Here is a 23803-nt window from a genome sequence, read left to right as displayed (position 1 = left end):
GACACAGTACAGGATGGCCTTCGCTGACCTTTGCAAGAGGTAGGATTGTGCCAGAATTCCTCTTACCTTCTGTTATGTGGGTGTTTATGTGGTAGAAATTGGGGAACAGGGTGGTTGCAGTGCTGGCCTCTCAGGTCCCCTCTCTCCTACCTCTACTTAGCAGAAGTCCATTCTCCAAGAGAATATACTGAACTTTTAAAAGACATGTTGAAGGTCAGTTGATATCTTCTTTCTCCTTAAAGTTCCATTTTTTTAAAGAGTTGGCAAGATTTGCTTTGCTTTTGGAATGTTCCAGTTCTTATGACTCCAGGAAGTGATGGTAGCCATGGGGATTGTTCAGATAGGCCTAATGTCTTTCTCTTCACATGTCTGCAGATTTACTTAATAAATTATTCAGTCTTTTTTTTAAAACAACAACAACAACAACAACAATAAATTTTCAGTATTTCTTTTGCTCAGTCTTAGAAACCCTGATGTAATACGAGTACTGCCTGGAGGGCTCATGATTTATTGAAATGAAGATGAGTGCTTAGAAGGGAATGAGTGCTATAATCTCTACCTGCCTGAATTTTTTGATGAAGACAAACTAGAAGTTCTTTTGATGAATCTTAGTCATAGCATGTGGCAAAGGCCAAGCACAAATAATTGAAAGCTTTGGGCATAGGTGTCTGGGCCACTAGGGCCTGATATTTTGCCAGGGAATTCATGGAAAGAAAAATCAAGACTGCAAAGGAGTAACTAGATCCAGTTTAAGACTGGCTACATCTGTGTCATGAAGGGATATGCTCTGTTAGTTTCATGTAGATCAGAAGCAAAAAGTTATTTAGTAAAGTATGGTGTATAGTGGTAAGAAGATGACCGTCTTATGCTTAAATTTTTCTGCAAGCAGGTTGTCAGGTGGGAAGGATTTTCAAGTTTACAATCAATTGCAAATGTTCAAAACAAGATCGATAGATAAGTATGTTAGGCCCAAAGTCGTTCAGGAATCCACACAATGCGGTGAGTCAAAGTATAAAGTTTATTAGAGGAAAAAGGTGAGTGAGAGCTGGAAGGCAAAAGAAGGATGGCTCTCTCTTCTCGGCTGGGAGCTGCATTTTTCATAAAACAAAGGGACCCACATGGGGAAGGGTGCCTGCTGTGGTGTTCTGTGCCTCGACTGGGTGCTTATTTAGGTTTGGGGTGATTGGTTGGTAGAATTCTGAGACAATATTCTTTTTAGGAAAGCAGCTGTGTTATCTAGCTAGGGAGAGCAGGCCTTTTTGGTTGGTTGTCTTATCGGTATATCTGACCTTGCTTTACGCCTTTGAGGGGCCACTGTGGCTGGAACAGCCTTGAACAGCTTTGAACGGCCTCATTCTTTAGTCTATGGGGCACCTGTTTTCTGTGAGATAAGCTGCGGGGCCCCTGGGTTCAAAACTCCTTCTACATGTTAGTTTCTTCTTCTGGGATCTAACAAAGTAAACTAGAGCTATCCATATGATAAAATATTAATATATTTAAATGATGTTTCTGAAAAATTGGCCCTAAATCGTCTGGCTGAATTCCTAATCCTTGGTCTGAAGAAAATTGTTTAGAATTGGTACAGGAGGAAGGAGACATGTATCCACCCTTCCTCCTGCTCTGATTCTTCTTGTAACAGCATATCTTCTCTCATAAGAAGAGATTGGGTTTACATAAATGGAACACCATAATACTTTGAAGTCTCCATTTTCTTCTGTTTCTAAGCAGTACTTTATATTTCTAAACTCAAAGTGATCTCTTTGTTGGAGGAAGGGAAAGAATCCTGGTTGATGGAGAAAGAAGTGACAAGGGACCTGTGCTCACAGCAGGGAGGGGCAATCAGGTAAGGAGTGTCTTTGCAGGTAGAAATGCAGCACACCATAGAGATTATATATGAATCATTTTATAAAAAATAAGAACTTTCCTCTAAAACACTTCAAACAACAACATTTTGAATTACATAACCCTTCCAAAAAGCACTCATAATTTGTGATATTTCAGAAAATAACAGCTGTACTACCATTATATTAAATACGGATAATTCCTTGATTATATAGTAAAAGAAGTATGAAAACATTTTTCCATTGAAAAAGAAAGGAAGTGATCGGTGTGTGGATCTTTTCATTTATAGAGTGTGCTTTATTTGTCATAGTAAGAAGGTGCTAAAAAGATTTATAATTTCTTTCACTCAATTTTAGCATATAAACCTATTTTATATCTTTCCATATTTAACATAAAATATCACTTCACAAACAGCTGTGCTTGCCAGAGGTAGCAGAAGAGCAGAAAAAAACGTTGACTGTTACTCAAGATGAATTTGGTAGCAATATTCAGGCTGCTTACTTATAAAAGCATACTCAGTTTTGAGTCAGCTAAATCCACAATTGGATCAAGGTGATTATCCCATTACATTATTTGACTCACAGGAAAGGAGAAACTCCCTGTAGTCCAAGGTGGCATAACCTGGAGCCTCTGTGGTCCTTTTAAAACATGTCTGGACTTGAAGAACAGGACCATGAAACCAACAACTAAGAGACAAAACAGACAAGAGAAGCAGATACGCAGGTGATATAAAGTTGGTAGATAAGGACTTCAATGCAACTGTGGTTAACGTGTTAAAGAAAATACAGAAAATCATGGGGATAAAAGAGGAAAAGCTGAAAAATTTCAACCAATAATTGGAATATATAAAAAAGAGTGAAGTAGATATTTTAGAATTGAAAACACAGTATCTAATAGATGGACTCAAAAGTTAGCACAGCAGAACAAAAGACTAGTGAACTTGAAGACAAGTAAAAAATATGGGGGAGGGGATGTAAGAGAGAAAGGAAAAAAGATGAGTGGAAGAGACATTTAGGATATACTCAAAAGATCAAACGTGATTGGAGTCTAAAAGAGGAGACAATGACACAAGAAATATTTCAGGAGATAATTGAGAACTTTTCCAAAATGATGAAGGATATCAACCTAAAGATTCAAGCAGCTGAATAAATTCCAAGAAGGCTAAACAGAAAGATAACCACACCTAAGCACACCATAGAAAAAGTGCTGAAAACCTTATGTACTACTATTCTCAAATTAACAATGGCATTTTGATGTTTTGCCATCACATTGGCCCAACTGTCACAGCTTACCCTCTGTCTCCTCCAGTGAGATAAGGTACCCTGAGCCCTCTCACCCTGTTGTCCAGAGGCCCCTAGCCATTTCATGGGGGCACCCAATTCAACCACCCACCCATGAATCACATGCTTCACTGCCCAACTGCTAATGTCCCACCCTGGACTCCAATAAAGGCTGTAGCTCATCATTCTCCTTGGTTCTGATTCCCTGCTGTGGTTACCCTGCATCTGGTTATGCGCCCACTGGCCCTTTATGGCATGCTGTATGCTTCTCTGGGAACTGTGAGTAGCCAATAAATCTTATTTCAAACCCCTGTCCTTGTCTCCATACCTGACTTTACCATACCTGAGTAATTTAAGCTTTAACAACCTAAGAAACCTTACCAGTAGCCAGAGGGGGGTGGGGGGACACATTACCGTAAAAAGTCAACATTAAGACTGAAGGTTGATTTCTTAAATGCAATGACATTAAAGTGCTGAAAGGAAAAAAAAAAAAAAAAACACAGAGATGGACTGACAGCAAGCCACCCCTAGAATGCTACAGAATTTGGAAAAAGCATGACCTGCTAATACCTTGATTTTGAACTTCTGGCCCCCAAAACTGAAATTGTTTAAGCCAGCCAGTTCTGTGGTATTTGTCATAGCTGTCCTGTCATACCAGGACACTAACTTTGCACAAAAATAACTGAAGTATCTGGTGAAGTCTACAATATATGTGGAACCAAAAACGCATGACAAAAAAAGATAGGAGGGGGATAAAGAGTTTAAAAGGTGTAAGATTCCAGCAGCACTGGAGAAGTGGTAAAAGTATGAATTTAGCTCTTTCTTGATATGCAGACTGCTTAAATAGGTGTGTTCTTTTTGGGGAAATTAAACTTTTATTTTTGACTTGCACTTTTCTCTGGGTATATCATGCTTCAGTAAAAGTGTTTATGCATCTCCAAAATGATTATTACACTAAGCTTCAGAATTCAATCACAAAGTTATTGTGAATGCAGAAGCATGAGCAACAGGTACTTTTAATATTAGTGACATAAATATTAGTTGTCAGAAAAGTAACCTTAACTCTTTATGTTCTTGGATAACCAGCAGTTGCTATAGGAGATTTGTAAGATACCTACAAACAGGTAAAGCTGGGGTGAGTTTTGTTACGAAGATATGCCCAGTAGAATTTCTATCATGTCAAACGGTACAACTAAAGGCAGGAAAAACTCTTAAGTCCATGTGAAGACATAAATTTCAGAGCAGAGAGAGGCAGCAAAACTTGCCAATAGGGTGTGAGTGACCTGGAAGAAAGTCTGTGTCTTTTAGCAACACTTTCAAAAAGTCTGCCTTTAAAGGATAGAGATAGACAAGTAGAAAAGTTGGTTAAAAAAAAGAGTATCTGACATTTTAAAAATTCTTTTAAGAAATGAATTTTAGGAGTTCTTTTTAAGAAATGCTCTATCACCAAAACTCTCAATATCACAGATGACAACACTATGTATAGGTAAAATGGACACTGCCAGAAAATGTTTGAGAAAAGTCAGACTGTGTGAACTTTTGCTACCTGATAGGTGAATAATATGGCTTTATCTGTGGGATATGCGTTTTTAAAATTATAGTTGCATTTAAACCATGACATATATTAGACTTTGAATTTCCTTTATGTCAAAAACAAGTGTCTCATCTTACTTAATTTAAACAACTCGTTTGTTTATGTTAAGGAAATGACACTTGTCTATCATATATCTCTGTTCATATATCAACTACTGCAATAGCCTCCAAAATTGGTCTCCTAGATTTTTTATATGGTAGCCATTATGATATTTTTAAAACAAATATTTTTACTCCCTTATGAAGAATCTTTGAATAGGTTCCCTAGCTCTTTGAATAAAATCTGAACTCATGCCACAGCAGTCAAGGCTTATGATCTGGTTTCTGCCTGTTTTTCAACCTGGTTTCATTATTTCTCTCCTTGGCCTCTCATCTAATAATGTTCCAGCTACTGGCCTTACTTTCCATTCCACAAACATGCCAAGTTCCTTCCTGAATGAAGACTTTTTGCACTTGCTGTTTTATTTACAAAGCTCTTCCTGTTTCCCATTCCCACTTCCCCATAGATGAGTCCTTCCTTTCCTTCAGATTTCAGCTTAACTGTCAAAGGCCACAGAAGCCTTTCCTAAAAGCCTTATCCAACATAGGTCCACCTATTCTCATAGCACCTTATTTGTTTCTTTCATATTTCATATTTTGCATGGAAGTCAATTTAGATGAAGTCTAAGAGTTCTGTGTCCTTTAGCAACACATTTAGAAAGTTTGCCTTCAAAAAGCCAGAGATAAGCTAAGCAAATCTATTTAATCCTTTTGCTTTACAACTTTAAAAATATTAAAATCATATTTTTGAAAAACATTTAAGGAAAATGGTTCATGTTAGAATTGTTTATTTAAAAAAACATACAACTCACCTCTGTTTACTACGTAAATTAGAAAATTTAACCAAAAAGTAAAAGAAAAACAATACTTCTAAAACTACAATTCAGAAATACCACTGATAACATCACGGTGTATATCCTTCCAGAATATTTTCAATGCACACACATACATAAATATTTATAATATGTATTTTAATAAAATAGTTATACTGATAGCTTGTAATCTGCATTTAAAACTCACAATATATCAAATACATCCCTACAGTAATGCATATACAGTTACATTTTTGTAAATAACTATAGTATATTTCATTTTATGGACATACCTAATTTTTTAAGCAATTGGCTATTACAAGGAATTTAGGAATTTTCCATTTATTTACCACTGCACAAAGCAGTATACATGCTCAGATGAAAAGTTCTTTTATCAAGGCTCAGAAAATAATTGCCCGGTTAGAGATTATAGATATTCTGGCTTTTGACGCATTTTGCTTAACTGTCCCCCAGAAAGGCTGTATTAGTTTACACTTCTGTCAGTAGCCTAAGAAGGACACTGCACCCTCAAGATTAGTGGATCATTTCATTCCTTTTAATTATTACATTACATACTGGAGCAGCATACAAACACTTACCTAAAAAAATAAAAGGTATGAGATTCTGACAGGAGTGAAGAGGGAGGAGGGACAATGAGTGGAAAATGAACAGGAGATAATGAACATCAAACTGCTGTTCTCTTAACAGCCCCAAGTCTGCAGAAAGGAACATTTCACTATGCTGAGTGTGATTCTGACCTTAGAAGAAAGAAATTTTGATTCCATGTAATTTTTGCCTTTTACAATGACTTAAAACCTAACCCTTAATTAAGTTAAAACTCCACTGGAATATTAAATGGGGGTAAAAGACATGAAACTTACTGAAAAAAATCTTAAAGGTTGAAAACCTACTCTGGGCCAAGTACTAGGAGTAAAACAGTGAACAAATTAGACAAAAGCCCATCTTATTTCCAATGCTTATAGTTTAGAGGGCAAGATACATAACAGGCAATAATGTAAAAGTGTGAAAAGTGTTAAAATGGACACAGGATTCAATACATAAAGGATGACTAGGGCAGGTCAAAATCAGGAGAGTGTGGAGCAGCAAGGAATAGAAAAGAGTTTGAGCATGAAAGGGCTTTTAAAAAGATTTTATCTTGAAGGGGGAAAAAGCCAGTGGAGGACTTTAAAGTGAAGTGTAATATGATCAGATTAATACTTAAGAAGGATCATCCAAGGAATTGTGTGGAGAACAGATGAAAGGAAAGCAAGATATATAAACAAGATGGTTCCATGCAGTACTGCTTGTTACTGTAAAAAAAAATCTGCAAAGGAAAATGGATTAAATTATGGGACATACATATAGTCAAGCACTAAGCAGCTATTAAGAATGAAACAGAATTACATGTATTGACATGGAAAAGTAAGTTTAAAAAGATGGAATGAAAGGTATGGCTCAATTTTTATAGAAAGAAAATAATATATTTGTATGCATATAGACTAAAGCTTGACAGAATGCACACTTATCTACCATGTCAAATTTCTAAGGCAGTCAACTCCAGGAAGGAGGAGGAAAGGGTTTTGTTTCTCAATAAAGCAAAGGTTATTTGCATTTTTTTCTCATATACACGTATTAGGTTTGGAGTTAAAAACCACCAATTTTTTTTTCCTTTTTTTCAAAAATAGGATACTTTGGCTTCTGCATAGAAAGCATGTTGAAGCAAAGTAAGATTTGATTCAGTGAAACCAGTTATGAGGCTGTTGAAATAAAATCCAGGTGAGACTACCCCTGAGTCCAAACTAGTACATAAAATTCTATTCCCCAACCAAGCAGAGCCCAGCCTCTTGCTGGGAGCCATCTAAGATGCTCTCCTCACCCAAGGACAAGCACTTGGGTTAATTTTCTAAACCACTGCACCTACCAGGGATGCCAACACCTCAAGAACAAAAGAAATACTTGGTTCCACAGCATGACTGCAGACTCCCCTTTCCAAGCTACATACAAATCCTATAAGACCTAAGTATCCATCATCTCCTAAGAGATTCACTGGAATTTAATCTAGCCTTCCTCCAATTTTAATTTCCACTGGTCATAACCCAATGTCTCAACCCGATGTCTCAATCCCCAAGCTCTGATCCTGTTATCTCTATCAAAACTGTTCTCACAACAACCTTCTATATAATTCCTCACTTCCCAGCCACAATCCCCAAATTCCTGTCCTTTCTGAAATTGTTTCCATAGTGCCCTCTAAGTGGTAATCTCTCAATATTCTCAATTACTTCCCTAAAGATTTTCTTCATTTCCTTGCATTAACTTAAAACTGGCTTTCCCCATGGAGGGGGAAAAAAACTTAACAATTGTATCAAGGAAGGGCTGTTTATTCCCATATCCCTATCTGATTGGAAAATTGGATCAAAGTCCTCCTTGCTCCCCAAGATTGCTTCTAACCATTGCAGCCTCTTGTAAAAATACTCCTCCTTTGAGGCTCCCACCATCCAGCTATACCACTTTTTCTTCTCCTTTGCTGTTATCTTCTATCCAACTGGACTCTCCTCATTCACTCAAGACTTTGCTACTTGCTTCGCTGTCTTTCCCACTGAAGGCCCTAATGATAACTTGAAAGATGTTTACCTCTTCATTAAACCCTCTGACCAGTCTTTCATCCATCTGGTGGCAAGTAACCTTGCCACCAAACCTACAATCCATGTCATGTCTATATTTCACTGACCAGGAACAAGGGAAATGGCTACCCTTGACTAAAAGGAGGGTGGACACACTGCTACCCCAGGCAAAACTGGGGTTCTAATAGTAAGGAAGAAGAAGGAAATGTATATTAGTACCTGCCACTGGGCCAGGAAGTAGCTCTTAATAAACACCAAACAAAAAGCATATAGGCCAGAAACTCAGAGCACAATGCAATGAACTTAGATAGTAATAAAAAGGAATTAAACCCAACTCATCCCTTCGTTTCTTCTTGAGAAAATGGTGGAAGTATCCCTTCTCATAGCAAACTTTAGATCTTATTTGTACTCCAGGTATCTCCATCCCCTTCTCAGAAATTTTATGCTATTGACTGTCTTTCTTATGCCCACATATTTAATCTCTCCATAATGGATCCATCATATTTGGATTTAAACATGTTCTAACTTCTCATATTTTAAAAATACTTTCCCTTGATTTGAAATCTCTCTCCAGCTACTACTCTCCTACTATTCAAACTTTTAAAAGTTCCCTATACTCAGTCTTTACTTTCTCATCTTGTGGTTATTCTTAAACACTTCCCAATCTAATATCCATCTTGAACATGCCACTACATTATCTCCCAGTAAGGTCACCAATGATCTTCATATTACTATATTTTCATCTTTTAAGACTTCATCTAATTTGACCTCTGAGTGGCATTTAAAACAACTGACTGTACTTTCCTTTTGTTCATCTTAGTTCAGTAAAACTCCACTCCTCCTGGTTTTCCTCTGTTCTCTCTACTGTGGTTCCCTGTTTAATCCTGCCTTTAAATGCAGGGGTTCTTCAGGGTCGGCGGTAGGCACTCTTTTCTTCATTCCATCCATTTTCCCTCTGCAGTCTTGGTTACCTCCACAAAACCTACTGTAGGCTGGACATTGACGTCTCTAAAATTTATACTCCATTCTACACATCTGAGGTCCAGATCTGCTTATCAGCTGTTCATCTGGGTACCTCACAACCCTATAAAGTTAATATGATTAAAAATGCAAATGTCACCTCATCCTTCCACCATACATTACTCCTTCCATGTTTTGTTTCTTGGAATATTAGAAATAATATGGTCAGTATCTGCAAGATCATGTAGCAAAACCTCAGGGGCTCCACCTAGAATTTGAAATTAGTAACTTCCCCTCTGTCTGAGAACTCTGTATTTCCAACCCTGAAATGGTGGAATTTCCTTCTTACTTCTCTAATCACTTGCTCTCAGTGACCTCTGCTCCTTCATCTCTTCCCTAAGTACAAAACTTGTCATCATTCTTCCATTCGCCCTCTTCTATGTTCCTATCCAAATTTGTGCCTCCAGCATAAAACATTTAAATCTACATAGTTCTATGGCCTTTTTTTTTTTTTTTAATTTTTAAACAAGTTGACTGTATTCACGGATTTCTTTTTTTAAAGTTCATGTACATTTTCTCAAATGTCCAGATATAAGCAGTGCAAGACTGGTATAGCTATTTAAAGGTGCCTTTGGGAAACCCAGATCTCTTTCTTCTACTTCATCCTTAGGCTGTGATTGTTGGTCTCAGGGTCAAAAGATGGATCTTCCAATTCCAGTAATGGTAAATTCAAAGAAAGAAGAATGGAGAAGGCAGAAAGGCAAAGTGCAAAAGAAAAAAAAAAAAAAATTAGATCTGTCCCCAGTGATACTAGCATAGTCTCAATTGGCCAGGAATGGGGGATATGGCTACTGTTGGCTGCAAGGAGGGTGAGAAGAGTTTGTAACTAGAAGCATTGCTATCTTGAGCTAAAAATAGGGTTCATTAGTAAGAAAGAATAAATTGAATGTTTCACTGGCTACTCACAGTACCTGCCCCACTGGACCAGAAAGCAACTCTCAGAATAATACTAATAAAGCAGTATCATATAGTCCAGACACACTTAGAAATCAATATTAAAAAGGTAACTAAAAATCTTCATACCTCAGATATTAAAAATACATAATTCTAAATAACCCCTGGGTTTAAAAAAAAGTCATAATAGGTATTAATATTTAGAACTAAAGCAAAACTAAAATAAGAGAGATCAAAACTTGTATTTATGTAACTAAAGTGTTTAGAGGGCTATTTAGAGCATTCAATGCTTATGTTATAGAACAAATCCTGAAATAATGAGGTTGGCCTAAAGCCAACTCCACATTCACAGGACTTACAGGGTTTTTCTCCCGGTGTGAATTCTCTTGTGTATAATCAGTGAAGAGCTCTGACTGAAGGCTTTTCCACATTGAATACATTTGTAGGGTTTCTCTCCAGTGTGAGTTCTTACATGTCTCCTAAGGGAAGAGGAAACGCTGAAGGCCTTCCTACATTCTTTACATTCGTAGGGTTTTTCTCCAGTATGAGTTCTCACATGCATTCTAAGGGATGAAAGACCACTAAAAACTTTCCCACAGTCACTGCATTCATAAAGGTTCTCTCCAGTGTGTATTTTCTTATGCACCTTGAGGTGAGAGCTTGTGTTAAAGGCTTTTCCACAGACACTGCATTCATAGAGTTTCTCCCCTGTGTGTATTCTCTTGTGCACTATAAGGTAAGAGCTTGTGCCAAAGGATTTCCCACACTGATTACAGTCATAAGGTTTCTCTCCAGTGTGCGTTCTCACATGGGCCTTAAGAGATGTTTTCTGACTAAAAGCTTTCCCACACTGGTTACATTCATAGGGTTTCTCTCCTGTGTGAGTTCTCACATGTCTCCTTAGGGTTGAAGAATCATTGAAGACTTTCCCACATTCCTTGCATTCATACTGTTTCTCACCCATGTGACTTCTCTCGTGCAAAATAAGGTTAGAAATCTTTTTGAAGGCTTTTCCACACTGATTACATTCATGTTTCTCTCCAGTATGAGTTTGTTCCTGTTGATTAAGGGATGGGTGATGACAAACATTCTTACCATTTTTATTACATTCATAGGGATTCTCCACCATAAAAATATTTTTATGTTCAGGAAGCATATTATTATGTTGGAAGTGTATACCACATCTGGAGCATGTGTATGCTTTTTGTGCTGTTTGGGTTCTTTCAACATGCCATAAAGCTCTATCATACTCATGACTTTCACATAGCTTCTCACTTACAGAAATTTTCTGGTAATTGTTTAGAATTGAATTATATTTTGAACATACAATATCTGAGTCACATTTATGGCATTGTTTACTGGTGGAAATTCTCTGTGAAAAAACAAGTTTTGAGCTAAATTTAGAGTTTCCCTCAAATTCATGATAATCAAAGACTTTCTCCTGAGATGCTACTTTCTTTTGGGTGAATGGCACTTGCCTCAAATATCCCTCTGGGATCACATGCTGTTTTCTGATCTTATGGCATTCCCAGTCTTCTCCTAATATGGAGGACCAATAATCATTCACTGTGAATCTTACCATTTTCACTCCCGTGAATGGCTTATCCCCCAAACTAGTCTTAGGAGTTGATTCTCTGGTTTTAAGTTGAATTTCCCAGTCTGGAGAAATGCCTTGAGGAATTCTCCTTTTCATAGTTTTTATCTCTTGTTGATCAAACTGGGAGACCACAGGAGGCTTGTGTGATTGGCATTCTACTGAGGCAAGATTTTTATAGTTTTCCAACATTACATCTCTGTACAGACTTCTCTGAAAAGGGTCCAGCATCACCCACTCCTCCTCAGTGAATGCCACAGCCACGTCTTTGAAGGTCACCGGTTCCTGTAACCAGGTTGTCAGAAATCCAGCAACCATCCTTTCCTCACTATTTCCCATGTGGAAACAAGCAGTGTCCCGTGTAGGCACAGCCCATGTGTGGGATAGGTCAATGGCTGCCATCTTGTGAGTCTGAAAATGACATCTGCCTATAGAACAGGGCAGAGGAATCAAAATGTTCCTCTTGTTTCTCTGGATCAATCAGGGTAGTGATGCATTTCACCAGGATTAGTTCTGGATGTCTCTGAAGGTATTCTCCCTGTAGTCAAAGAGGCAGGTTCAAGTAAAAGATGAAAGGTAGAAACAGAGCTCCATTACAAATCGTATACCCTTCCCACCCACACTTCCCAGCAAGGTCCCTCCAGCTTAAAAATCTTTACTGGATTTGTAATGATCTGTAATATATAATTATTCCTGGCTCTCTTCCAGAACAGCCATCCTAGTTATTATACTGGCTTCTCCTGCAAACTACTTCTCAGCCCTAGATGAAAAGAATAATCATTACTTAAAAACAAACAAACAAAAACAAGTGAATGAGTCAAAAATACGTGGTTGTTTAATTACATTTCATGCATAATTTGCAACTTTTAAAGTTAACTTTTTGGAATGGAAAAATAATTTTCCTGCTTGATGCAAGTTATCTTTCTATACATAACCTTAGTATTTATCTGAATGACCTAACATATGGTGAATAGGAATGATGACTTCACTGTTCTCCTACTAAAGATTTTTATTGAAGTTGTTAAAGGTAGATATGTGGTTTTCAAACAAATGTTCATTTGATTTCCTCCAATTTAATCTCTCTCCACAGAGGCCTCATTTTCTTAAGATAATTTGTTCTATCTAAAACTTGAATGTAATGAAGGGACAAAGGAAGGAGCAAGGCCTGTGTTCTATGATTTGGAAGTGAGGTCCTAAAAGTGTTAACAATGTTGGATATTGTAGTACTTTCCAGAATAATTTTCATAATGGCCTCAATACAAACAGCAAAACAATGGATATAAAGTTTGAATGAATACAAACATACATTGAATAGAAAAGATACATGTTTGGAGACTTTAAAGATCATAAAAATCATGAGATAATTTATTATACAAATATTTCTAAAGTCCCGCTTTCTGAATATTAGTTGTTAATTTTCAAATGCAAGCCTTCTCAGTATTATACTTCAACACAGTTCAGTTTTAATGCACAAAATTATAGAAATGGCATTTTTTTTAAGACAAAGATCTTTGACAGGTAAATTCTACGTCCCTAAAACAGAAGTGTAATAGGCCTGTTGCTTCAGTGTAAATTACATGTATTCTTGTCTGCCTTGTTCATTGCTATATCCCCAGCACCTAGAACAATCCCAGCATATGGAAGACACTTAAAAATATTTCTTGAATAAAGTGAATAAATCTATGACAAAGTTTTATAGAAGGAGGTAGTTTCACCCACATCTTTCTTTCAGAAGGAAAACAAAACAGAAATGTAGGCTTCCCCTTCAAGAAAGGAAATGAGTTTGCATTCTAGGCTAAAGCTGTTAGGCTAAGAATGGTATATAGGCTCATTCCCTCCTTGATAATTTTATTTATTTTTTTTTAGTTATAGAAGTAATTATGGAAATTAAACAACTGCAACAAGCAAAAAGAAAGCGGAATAAGTGAAGAATCACTTATGGATAGGAAGACTCAATATTATAAAGATTTTAATTTTTCTCAACTAGAATTGCACTGGAATTTTGATCTATATATTCAACAGGAATTTCTTGAAACATAAGCTGATTTTAAAAGTTTTATAGACTTTGGATGGGTTGTATGGTATGTGAATGTATCTCCATAAAACGGCTTGGAACAGAAAAAAGTTTTATAGAAAAGTTAATGTACATGAATAAACAAGGCAATTATTAAAAGAAAACAAAGCCTTGCCCCATTATATTTCAAAATTCATTATAAATCTCTAGTAATTTATACAGAATGACAGTGGGGCAATAATAGAAAATAGAATAATTTTGAGAACAGACTCATGTGTAGCTAGACTTTTAGAGCATGATCAAGTAAGCACTTCAAATCCGTGGGGGAAGAATGAACTGTCAATAAGTAGTATCAGGACAAATGGCTTCCTGTTTGGGAAAAAACATAAATCCTCCCTCATGCATTTACCAATCCCAAATGGATTAAAGACACAAATCTATGTCTAATAGGAATTCTAGAAGAAGATAGAGGGAATAGAAAAAAAACATTGAAAGAGATAATGGGAGTTTATATCTAAAAGTGAAAGAAAGCTGTAAATCCTTAAACTGAAAGTATATATTCCACCAGCCATACAGAATAAATTTTTAAAATCCACCGGATAGAAGGTAAACTGTAGAGCATCAGGGATAATGAGCAAAATTTAAAAGTTACTGGAGAGAAAAACCAAATTATCTACAAAAGAATACCAATTATACTGACTACAGACTTCTCAGCTACAAAGAGACCAGAAGACAATGCAATAATGTCTTCAAAGTAATGAGGGAAACAATGTCAGCCTATAATTCAATATTGGACTAAAGACTGAGATTAATATGATAGACATAGTTATACATATGGCATAAATGTCTGAGAGTTTACCACTCACAGACAGTTCCTAAAGGAACCACTAAAAGGATGTTCTTTGGGAAGATAAACTCAGATGACCAAAACAAAGAGGACTTCAGAAGAAACAAAGACAACGTAAGGACCAGAAAAATAATCAAACTTCAAAGCAACAATTATAACCTCAAAGATGCTTATGATGAGAGAAATGTGAATTGAAATAAATTTGAGACAAAATTTCTCACTTATCAGATTGAAAAAATTTTAAAAGTATGACAACACACTGAGAAAAAGGCTGTGGGAGACCTTAGATTAAAAGAGACTTGAAGTTGTACATACATTATTTGAACCATAAATCAAATAATTTTTTTTAACATTTATGAAATAACAAGAAAATTTGAACATTGCCTATATATTTGGTATCAAATAATTCATTTTGCAGGTATGATATTTTTAAAGGGGTCCTTATTCAGAAGTAAATTCTGAAATACTATATGATGTCTTAGAATTGCTACTTGCTTCAAAATAATATTTAAAAATAATTATTCAATTATATAAAGTATTATTAAAACATACTTATAACATCATTTTGTAAATTTCCTTAAATATTAAAAAATAATACAAATAATACATTGGGATGGGGAATGTATGAGGTAGTTTGATGAAAAAAGATCGGCCATGATTTGACAGTTGTTGAAGCTGAGTGACGTGTAGAAAGGTAGCCATACTATTCTTTCTATATTGTATGTGTTTGAAATTTTCACAATAAAGTATGAAAAAAAAAATCAGAGAGATACTTTGTCCATGAAACAAGAACAGGATACTATATATATATATATATATTTAATCATAAAATAAGAGGTCTTAGAAAATTAAAAATTATAATAGAAAAAAAATCATTACAGGGTTAGAAAATCAAGTTGAGGCACTCTTCTAGAAAGCAGACCCAAAATAAAAAGAGAAGCAATGAGAGGGAAAAGTTAATCAATCCCAAAGTTCCAATACCAGATTATTCAGTTTTGGAAGGAAAGGAGAAAATGAGAGGAGGAGAAAAAGCAAACAAATATAGGGAAAATTCTTAAAAATAACAGGGTATCTAAGGATTGAATAGGCCTACAACTTAAATAGTAAAATGGAATTTTTTTTTAAACACTGATTCTAAAACATATCATCAGGAAGTTTTTGAATATCAAAGATAAACAAATGAACCTAGTCACTTTCAGAGATGATAAATAGGGTACACATAAAGGAACAGTAAGAACCATGGCAAATGACATCTCAACAGCTACACTACAGTATTTTCTCTGTAGCTTCCCCTGCTTTCAAAATTCTGAGGAAAAATAATTTCCCATCCAAGGCTGCTATATTAGTTCAAAGTAGAATGTAAATGTGGGGAAAGAATAAAGTCATTTCTAGTCATAGACAATCTTAATAGCTGTATTTCATATATAATCTGTTTCCAGGAAAGTAATAAGATTGTAATCCACCAAAAAAGGAAAAAAAGTTTCCAGCAATCCAAGAGATCCAAACCAAACAATGAGATGAGGGAACGGATGAGGGTAAAGAGAAGTAAGAAGCATGCCTAGGGAATCAGTCTTAGGCCAGTTGGCTCCTGGGGGGTATGTGTTCAGGAAAAGAAAAAATAAGATGTATGACAGGTTTGACCTCGAAGATGGAATAGACAGGTGTTTAAACAGCTTCAAGAAAAACTAAGCTAATGAAAATAAAAAGAGCAATTATTAAAAACAGGAAAATTGTATAAAAAAATTGAACAAAAAAACTGTTACCAAGGCTCAGCAGTAAAGACTATTTAACAGTCATTACAAAGAAAACAACATGGATTTAAGCAAAAATTGTGAGGGAACTATATTATAACATTTGTAGTATAATTATATTGTGACTTAAGATGTACGTGGGCAAAAGAAAGGCAAGATGTAACAGTCAAAATTCTCATTTAACACAGTAAATAAGAAACAAAAGTCTTAAATTGATGAATAAAAAATACCGAGGACAGTTCAAAGACCTTAAATATTTGAACGTTGTTACCACTGCGAAGAGACAGATTGAGAGGAAAGGGAGCCTACTGTTTTTCTTATGAGTTTTTTAGCATATTTGACTTTTTAAAAATGTATACACATTTTGTGGAGGAAAACAGAAGTTAAGAGAAAATAAATGAATTAAGTATTCAAACGAAGAACTAGGAAAACATTAACAAAGTTATCTAAAACAAGAGAAAAGAACTAGAAAGCAAATATTATGGAACAGAAAACCAAAACACACAAAAAAACAAAAGACCAACCAAAACACAAATCACAAAACAATACAAAGCTGTGTCTTTGAAAAGACACATTTTGCAGGATTAATTAAGAGAGAGCCCAGGTAAATACTAGGTTCAAAACAGAAAACATAGTTACAACAGTGATTTAAAAATATCACTAAGAAGCAGTAACTTTAAAAACCTGAAAAATCACTATAAAATAATATAACTTTATGCCAATAAATTTGAAAATTTCGATGAAATGAACCATTTTCTAGAAAAACAATGCCCAAACTTGAATCAATAAGAAACCTAAATTAATCAATTAAAAAACTGAATCACCAATCAAATGTCTATCCCCAAAGGTTCTGCATCTAACTGTACCAAACATTCAAGGGAAAAATAGTTCCTCCTAAGGAAACGCTTCACAGAGTAGAAGAGAAAACGCTATGCTGCACAAATTATTCAAGAGACTTGAAAAATACTGTTAATAAAACTGGGCAAGGATAGTACAAAGAAATTGCGAGCTCGATTCTGAACACAGGTGAAAAGGTCCTAAATATTAGCAAATTGAATACAACAGTGTATTAAAGGAATAATAACGCATTCATGCAGGGTTTAAGTAGGAGAGCAAGAATGGTTAAAGAGCACCTCATTAATAGATTAAGTGGTTAAAAGAGATTCAGGAGAAGACACTGAATAAAATAAACCCGCATTCGGCGCACTCCTGGCTCCTCTCCCTTCAGCAGTCGGAGTCTGAGCCGGCCCTGGCTCTGCCCACCGCGCCGGCCTCATGCTCCCCCGCGCCCCGGCCTCCTTCCCGGGCGTCCTCCCCAGGCCCTGGCTCCCGGGACACCCCCGCGCCTCACCCGAGCGGCCTCGCCCGCGACCGCCGCCCCCCGCCTCTGGGGCCGGCTCAATCCATTCCCGGTTTCCCTCTAAGGCAGGGCCCTCCCTGCACACCCGGCCTTCACCGCGCCCGTCTCCCTCTTACTCGCCAGCACTTCAACGCCCTCACCTGCCCTCGGGGTCTCGGTTCGGCTGCCGCGAGAACCAAGATGCGCGGCCGGCGGCGGCGCCCGAAAGCGGGAGGAACAGGGCAGGGTCCGGGTCCGCGAGTGCCCACCCCTCAGCGCCAAACGTCCTGCGCGCTCCAGGCCAGGACTACAGTTCCCAGAAGCTCCCGCGGCTCGCCCCGCCCAGCCCCGCGCAGACGGTCGGCGGAGGGGCTGCGGCGCCGGGGGCGCGTCTGACGCCCGCGGCAGCGTCTGGATTGGCGGCGGCGACCCGCGCGGCGTGACGGGGCGGGAGGCGTCCGCGGAGAGGCGGCCGCCGGCCTGGTCGCAGGGAGGTCGCAGGGGGTCCGCGCGCCGCTCTCCCCTGGCGTCGCTGTCGGTAACAGAGGCCCGGATGTGTGCTGATTTTGCCGTTGCTGCTGCCATTGCGACTAGATTGCTTCTCTCCATCGAACCTTCTGATTGCTTTTTGCAGGTACATAGGAAAGTGCTGGTTTTTGCATATGCGCTTTGTAATCAGGTGCAATATGATAATATTCCAGCTTATTAACCCGATCTTTCTAGGTTATTCTTTCTAGGTAACATCATCCGTCAATAATCGTGTTCTTAATGGTAATTTTACCCTTTGCACATATGGCTATTTTTTCCTTTGCCCGGAAATTATTGCCCAGAATAATGTCACGTCGTTGTGTTAAAGACGGTCGTTCTGTGTTTGGAGATGCAGGGTGGGAATGATCCTCACTCTAAACCAAGTATTCTGAGCAATTCAAAATCTAAGGTTTTTTTTTTCTATTCCTGCTTACGTGTATTTATTCACAATAGGAATAGATGTTAATTTTTTTTTTGCATGCGCTCTTTCTAGCATCTGCTCAAATGATCGTGTTCCTAGAGTGGAATATTTCTTCAATTGTAAAGGTCTTAAGTTTCTGCGATAAATCTAAACAGGGTCAGCCTGGCTTTAAAAATATATACTATTGGATTCTATTCATAGGGATTGTAGAGACTACATGCTACATTCGTTGATGAAATAGGTCTACTTTTATTTCAAGTTTGGTAGGCAGAATGAGCTGGATAGATCTGTATTTCTTGGTCTAGTCTAAACAAAATTATATAGGTTTTGGAAATCGTGTATTTCTTAAAAAATATTTCAAAGGACTCACCGGAAAAAACTTCTTAAGCTCCCAGCCTTTTGAGAGAAAACTCTTGATTCCCCTTGTTGTCTTTTGGTATGTTATGTTTTCTTTCTTTAAAAAAAAAAAAGTTTATTTACTTCATATTGAAGTTATTTGGGCAGTTTTTCTCAAAATTGCCCATTTCATCAGTATTTTCAGTGTTTAAGATCAAGCAGGTTTGTGTGTGGTCCTTTACAAAAAATAAATTCCTCATATCTAGCTCCTAGCTTCATCATTTCCAGTTTTTTTTTAAAATCAAATAGATTAGCTGGAGGTGTGTTCATATATATAAAACTAACCGGATTATATGTATCACTAGCATCTAGGGTATATAAATATATCTTGCATCTAAATTAGCATAAAGATTGCATAGATCCCACCCAAGGTGTAGGAAGAAGGTGAAGAATTTCAACTTTAGCTATCGTTTAATGGAAGAAGGAGGCTTTAGGCTTTAGCTATCGTTTAATGGAAGAAGGAGGCTGTTAAAAAAAAAAAAAAATGTAAAAGGGAATGCAGGGTGTCACCCAGATTGCCAGTCAAACAAATTTTAGTTCAATTAGAGATGTTAGCTGGAGTTCACTGTACCGGGGACCACGTAGTACAGCTCCTTCCTACCCCTTTTTAAACCTCTTCAACACTACGCTATCATTTCTTTGTGGTCTAACTAATCTATTCCTATTCTGTTTCATTGCAGTTTTCCCTCCTTCTTTCAAATCCTCTTGGACAGTTAATCCACATACTTCTGCTGCTTCTTGAAAATTGTTCATTTCTTTCATTTCTTCCCTCAGCACATATTTATGCCAGTTTATCAGTATTTTACATAAACATTGTTCTGGAAGTTCTGCTTAGGGCAATACAGTATTTAAATAGATATGTGATACTTTCTGGAAAACAGATGATAAAATTATGACTAGACGTATCCCCAGGAACTATAAGAGATTTAAGTACCATCAATGTGTTTTTAGTAGTGGTTAAAAAAGAAACAACTGGCAGATAGCCTTTCTCAATCACAAATTAGGACATCTTTTGTAAAAGAAATTCTTTCATAGTAACAAAAAAAACCTATTGTTAATATAACTAGAAATATACATGAACTATATGAAGAAAACTTCAGAACCTTCCTGGGAGATATAAAATAAGAATAAAGGATGAATAGGTTCTAAAATTTGTTTATAGATTAAATTCATTTGTCAACACAATCTTTTCTGGGATTCTTTTTTTTAAAAAAAAACTACACTTTGTTCTTCCCTTTGTATCTTTGTACTTCTCAAAAACATTACAAAAGTGGCTCATTCTTTTTATTTGCAGTCTAACTAGAAAAATTTTCTGTTTAAGGAGAAATACTCTTAGAAATGATAGGTTTCCTTGGTTTTCATCAAATAATAATTCAAGCACCAAAGGATCAGTAGTATATAGTTTAAGTAACATTTTAGTTTTATACTGTTTATTTTAAGGAAAAAGAAGTTTCTTGTAATATCTCTGTTTTGCTCGCCTGCAGTAATCTTTCTAGCATGTCTCACGTCAGCCGCGGTTCCTAAATCTTCCGGCTGTGAAGCAAGGTGAGAACTGGATGTAGGTAGGCCACCTCCACCAACAGCAGCATTTTTGCCTCTTTCTGCACAGCTGCTCTCTGCTGCCTGATCTTTACCTTTACTGTCCAACATTTTATTATGAAAAATTTTGAACTTAGGACTAAGTTAAAATTTATGGTGAATACTTGTATACCAGCCATTCGGATGCTACCATTAACATTTTACTATACTAAGCTTAATACGTGTCTAGCTATCCCTGTCTCATCTATCAGTCCAACTTATTTTTTGATGCATTTCAAAGCAAATTGTAGACGTCAGTATGCTTCCCCTAAATACTTCACAATGCATATGTATCATTAACTAGAATTTGTCATTTGTTTAGTGTTTTCTTTTCATGTAAAGTTTTTGTAAATTTAAGTACAAACCTTAAGTAACATTTGTTTAGTGTTTTCTTTTGACATAAAGTTTATGTAAATTTAAGCACAAACCCTAAGTAACATTTGCTGAGTTTTGACATATGAGTGATGCTTGCCTCTTGTATCTTTATATATCTCTTTACCATCTATGTTGGTCCCAGGGTTCTGACTGCTAGATCCTTTTTGCTGATCATTTATTGCCTCTGTCAGCTGGGAAGGCACATGGCTGGCATCTGCTGGTCCTTTGCTCCTGGGTTGTATTTCAAAATGGCTTTCTCCAAAATGTCTGTGGGCTTCTGTCTTCACTCCAAGCATCTCTAAGTGTCAGTGATCATCTGGGTCTTTCCAAAAGTCTCCCTCAGCTGCTCTAAGATCCTTCTGTCTGTGAGCTCTCTTATAGGACTCCAGTGATTTAATTAATACCCACCCTGAATGGACGGGGTCCACATCTCCATGGAAGTAATTTAATCAAATGTTTCCACCTCGATCAACAGACGAATCCATCTGCCCCACAAGAGTGCATTGAAGAATATGGATTTTCTGGGGGACATAATACATCCAAACCAGCACTGGAATTAAGGTTGATAAGTCATCAGGGCCCAGAATGTAGAAGGTCTTGAAACCTGTATACTATAATGATTTGATCAGAGCCATGCTGTGAGAACTGGTTGTACCTCAGATAGTAACTTCCACAGCCTTCTTCCTGATACTTGAGGCTTTTTGCAGACCATCTCTGCCCTCCATCCTTCTTACTTTACAAAACAAGCTATAAAAGACCTAGAATAACCAAAAAACACTCTGCATAAAAGAAAAGTTAGAGGGCTAACACTACCTGATTTCAAGAAGTGTTACAAAGCTACAGTAATCGGAATAACCTATTATTGTTGTAAAGATAGACAAATAGATCAATAGAATAGAATAAAAAGTCCAGAAATAAACCTACACATATATATGCAACTGATTTTTTAATGCATTTTTTATGAACTTTAACATATATGTATAACAGTGACAACTATCAAAGTACAATTTAATATGTAGTTAGCAAATTTCAAAGAATATCATGGGTCACAGTTCCACAACTTCTGCTATTTCCATTATTGTAAAATATAACATACATACAGAAAGGTGTTAACTCTCGATGTACAGCGTAACAAGCAGTTATGTAGGTTATTTCAAAAATTGTTATGGGTTACAATTCCACAGTTTCAGTTCTTTCCTTGTTATGAAATATAGAGTATATACGGAAAGGTGAAGACTTTCAATGCACAATTCAGCGAGTAGCTCTAGAGCAAATTTCAAAGAATGTTATGGGGCTACAGTTCCACTATGTCATTTACCTCCTTCCAGCCATTCCATCACCTCTGCATCTAAAAATATATATATATTTATATCAAGTTTCAGTATTCATAGATCTTTGTTAAAACTTTTCTTGTTTGTTGCTACACCTTCCTCTAACTTAACCTCTTTCTCCATCTTCAGGGGTGTCTAGGCAGTGAGCACCCTAACTTGTCCCATACTGAAAGGGAGTGTCAACAGTATGGGGAAGGGGGCTATATCTGATTGTTGTTCTTTTTTTTTTTTTTTTTTTTTTTTTTTTTTTTTTTTTTTTTTTTTTAATCATCATTTTATTGAGATATATTCACATACCACGCAGTCATACAAAACAAATTGTACTTTCGATTGTTTACAGTACCATTACATAGTTGTACATTCATCACCTAAATCAATCCCTGACACCTTCATTAGCACACACACAAAAATAACAAGAATAATAATTAGAGTGAAAAAGAGCAATTGAAGTAAAAAAGAACACTGGGTACCTTTGTCTGTTTGTTTCCTTCCCCTACTTTTCTACACATCCATCCATAAACTAGACAAAGTGGTGTTTGGTCCTTATGGCTTTCCCAATCCCATTGTCACCCCTCATAAGCTACATTTTTATACAACTGTCTTCGAGATTCATGGGTTCTGGGTTGTAGTTTGATAGTTTCAGGTATCCACCACCAGCTACCCCAATTCTTTAGAACCTAAAAAGGGTTGTCTAAAGTGTGCATAAGAGTGCCCACCAGAGTGACCTCTCGGCTCCTTTTGGAATCTCTCTGCCACTGAAGCTTATTTCATTTCCTTTCACATCCCCCTTTTGGTCAAGAAGATGTTCTCCGTCCCACGGTGCCAGGTCTACATTCCTCCCTGGGAGTAATATTCCACGTTGCCAGGGAGATTCACTTCCCTGGGTGTCTGATCCCACGTAGGGGGGAGGGCAGTGATTTCACCTTTCAAGTTGGCTTAGCCAGAGAGACAGGGCCACATCTGAGCAACAAAGAGGCATTCAGGAGGAGACTCTTAGGCACAAATACAGGGAGGCCTAGCCTCTCCTTTGCAGCAACCGTCTTCCCAAGGGTAAAACTTATGGTAGAGGGCTCAACCCATCAAACCACCAGTCCCCTATGTCTGTGGTCATGTTAGCAACCATGGAGGTGGGGTAGGCGAATACCCCTGCATTCTCCACAGGCTCCTCAAGGGGGCACCAAAACTTTTTTTTTTTTTTTTTTTTTTTCCCTTGTTTGTCTTTTTTCTTTTTTTTTTTTTCTTTTTTTTTTTTTTAACTTTCCCTTCTTTTTTCAAATCACCTGTATGAAAAAAAAAGCTAAAAAGAAAACAAACATACAATAAAAGAGCATTTCAAAGAGACCATAGCAAGGGAGTAAGAAAAAGACAACTAACCTAAGATAACTGCTTAACTTCCAACATGTTCCTACTTTACCCCAAGAAAGTTACATAATATAGCAACATTTCAGTGAACTTGTTCCTACTACAACCATCAGAAATTAACAGACCATAGTCATTTCTGGGCATCCCCAGAACGTTAAATAGCTTA

General features: G+C 36.9%; 2 protein-coding genes across 3 annotated transcripts in view; one reads left to right on the top strand and one right to left on the bottom strand.

Moving 5' to 3' along the window:
• Positions 1-9601: 9601 nt before the first annotated feature.
• On the bottom strand, positions 9602-17937 carry ZNF891 (zinc finger protein 891). 2 transcript variants are annotated; one of them, XM_037816906.1, is made up of 3 exons: positions 17808-17937; positions 10461-12233; positions 9602-9852 (listed from the first exon to the last, which is right to left on the bottom strand). In XM_037816906.1, exons 2-3 carry the CDS (start codon positions 12095-12097, stop codon positions 9840-9842), a joined length of 1650 nt encoding a protein of 549 aa, XP_037672834.1. In that variant the 5' UTR covers positions 12098-12233; positions 17808-17937; the 3' UTR covers positions 9602-9839. The 2 variants fall into 2 exon arrangements, with proteins under 2 accessions (XP_037672834.1, XP_037672835.1); XM_037816907.1 differs by lacking the exon at positions 9602-9852 and having other exon boundaries at positions 9883-12233.
• Positions 17938-18102: 165 nt separating this feature from the next.
• The window catches only part of ZNF268 (zinc finger protein 268), a 115677-nt gene continuing 109976 nt past the window's right edge, over positions 18103-23803 (top strand). Inside the window, 1 exon segment of the mRNA XM_037816802.1 lies at positions 18103-18280. The gene's annotated coding sequence lies outside the window, so the exon portion shown is untranslated.

Source organism: Choloepus didactylus, chromosome 23 (assembly GCF_015220235.1).
Source record: "Choloepus didactylus isolate mChoDid1 chromosome 23, mChoDid1.pri, whole genome shotgun sequence".
Classification (NCBI taxonomy): Eukaryota; Metazoa; Chordata; class Mammalia; order Pilosa; family Megalonychidae; genus Choloepus; species Choloepus didactylus.
The sequence above is the reverse complement of the archived record's forward strand: the minus strand, read 5'-3'. Positions and strand labels throughout refer to the sequence as shown.